General features: G+C 45.0%; 1 protein-coding gene across 1 annotated transcript; it reads left to right on the forward strand.

The window, feature by feature from the left end:
* Positions 1 to 974: 974 nt before the first annotated feature.
* On the forward strand, positions 975 to 2,197 carry LOC103461368 (glutamate receptor 4-like; the record flags this gene model as incomplete). The annotated part of the gene is made up of 2 exons (XM_008403675.1): positions 975 to 1,142; positions 2,069 to 2,197. Coding segments are annotated over 2 exons (297 nt in total), but the record flags the coding sequence as incomplete, so codon positions are not given.
* Between the last annotated feature and the right edge of the window lie 7 nt (positions 2,198 to 2,204).

A 2,204-nucleotide genomic window follows, 5' to 3' on the forward strand; every position in this document is an offset into this window, starting at 1 on the left:
GTGAGTTTACCCCGGGGGCGGGGGCTCTGCTCTGCTCTTGTCTTCCTCTCTGTTTCTAGGAAATAATGACTGGAGTCTCCTGCTCCCGTTACGTAGAAGAAACTCTGCACATCTTCTGAAAACACCTGAACAGCAGAACATTAAACCTGTTGGGCTAAATCAGAGTTTAATTGGGCTCATTCCTCAGACCGGGTCGGGTCTCCTCCCGACTGCACTTACAARGACTTTCATTTCATTCTGCCTGCTGAGTTTTACATCGTTTTTAAAGTGTTTTAGCACCTGACAGTCCGTAGACTCGCTTTGACTTGTTCCATCTTCAGCTGCTGTGGTTCTCTTTCTCTCTGCTCTGAGTCAAATCAACCAAACAACCTGTTCCCCTCCTCGCCTGTGGAGGCGCTGCACCAAAAACCTGTGAAGAAGACGCAGAGACCTTCCTTTTTCACCAAATGGAAACAGAAATGGAGGTGTCAGATTTTAGCGGTTGTATTCGATCTGGGTTTGGTTGAAGTGAACTCTGGCTCCAGAAGCAGGAAGTGGACTGCAGCGCAGGGCATTCTGGGTAAATACAACCAAAACAAATGTGCTATCCTAGCGATAACAGGAGAAATTACTYGCCTCTTGCTAAAGATAAATCCTTCAACTGCTAAAATCTGACGCCTCCATTTTGTTTTCATTTGGTGAAGAAGGACATTGCYCTCAGTGTCTTCAGAGGTTTTTCATKGCGTTTCCTTCRGTGGTTCTTGGTGCAGCGCCCCCACAGGCCAGGAGGGGTACAGGTTGCTCAAARGGTTTAGTTGGTTTGACTGAGAGCAGAGAGAAATGAACCACAGCAGCTGGAGATGGAGCAGATGATGAAGTTCTGATTCCAGTAGAACCGGGTCTACTGGACCATCAGGAGGAAAATATCCTTAAACTCCAGACAGCCAGTCAGAAACAGACCTGGTTATCTGTTAACGCCTGCTTGTGTCTTGCAGTACACGTCTGCGCTGACGTATGACGGCGTGATGGTGATGGCCGAGGCCTTCAGGACGCTGCGCAGTCGAAAGGTGGACCTGTCCCGACGGGGGAACGCCGGGGACTGCCTGGCGAACCCCGCCGCCCCTTGGAACCAGGGCAAAGAAATGGAGCGCACCCTGAAACAGGCGAGAKCAACAYGCCAGTGGACCCCGAGTTCATTTAGTCACCACCATGAACTGCTCCCATTTGGTCGCCTTCTAACCATAWAACTTCTGTTTTAATTGGATTTAATGTGACAAGCGGCACATAAATGTGAAGTGKAAGGAAAATAAAACATGACTTTCAACATTTTTCACAGAAAAACATCTGATGAAAAGTGAYACCTGTTTTGWAAATGAACCTTTTGGTTGACATGCCTGGACACATTGTTCAGACGGCGATGCAAAGAGATAAACTACAACTGAATAAATTAATCATAATCTAAAAAAATGTGTTTATTTCAGGAAAACAGTGGATTRGATTATGATGGAGACGGATTCATTCTTTGTCTATATTTCTGTTTAGCTGCATGATGGCTGACATGATGATCTAGATTCACTGAAGATGTAAACATTATAAAACTGTAACATAAAATCACAGATTTGGACAAAAATCGACCTAATTTGTAATTCTGAACCTAAAGAGCCTTAAACTTTAAAGGTTTCMAACTTTTCCATATTTTAAGTGACAGAGAATTGAAGGAGTAATGAAGCRACAAATGTTTTAGTTTTTAAAGTAAAGRCTCTGAAACAAAGAGATGGCCTAGAATGGCCTAGTCAAAGTGCAGACCTAAATCTAGCTGGAAACCTATTGATTATTGACAGGAAATGTGCTGTTGTATCTGCAGAGATTTGCAGCTTCAGAAGGCCTCTGTGTGGAGCGTTAAGGAAAATCACGAGTGGTTTTCCAACAGCTTCACGTTTATTTACTGCTTTATTTGTTCTGTCACATAAAACCCCRATAAGAAGAGCCAACTGTGGGCCAGCTCTGTGGATGTGGCTCAGATAAATAGGTGCAGGTCTCGTTGGTTGGTTCCCCTCTGCATGACGTCACTCTGTGTGTCTGTGCGCAGGTCCAGCTGCAGGGACTAACAGGTAATGTTGAGTTTAACGAGTTTGGTCAGAGGATCAACTACTCCATGGACGTGTTTGAGCTGAAGAACAACGGACCCAGAAGGGTAAGACTTGAAGACGAGCACCAGGTCTCAG

The sequence above is a fragment of the Poecilia reticulata genome, unplaced genomic scaffold, assembly GCF_000633615.1.
Source record: "Poecilia reticulata strain Guanapo unplaced genomic scaffold, Guppy_female_1.0+MT scaffold_1194, whole genome shotgun sequence".
Classification (NCBI taxonomy): domain Eukaryota; kingdom Metazoa; phylum Chordata; class Actinopteri; order Cyprinodontiformes; family Poeciliidae; genus Poecilia; species Poecilia reticulata.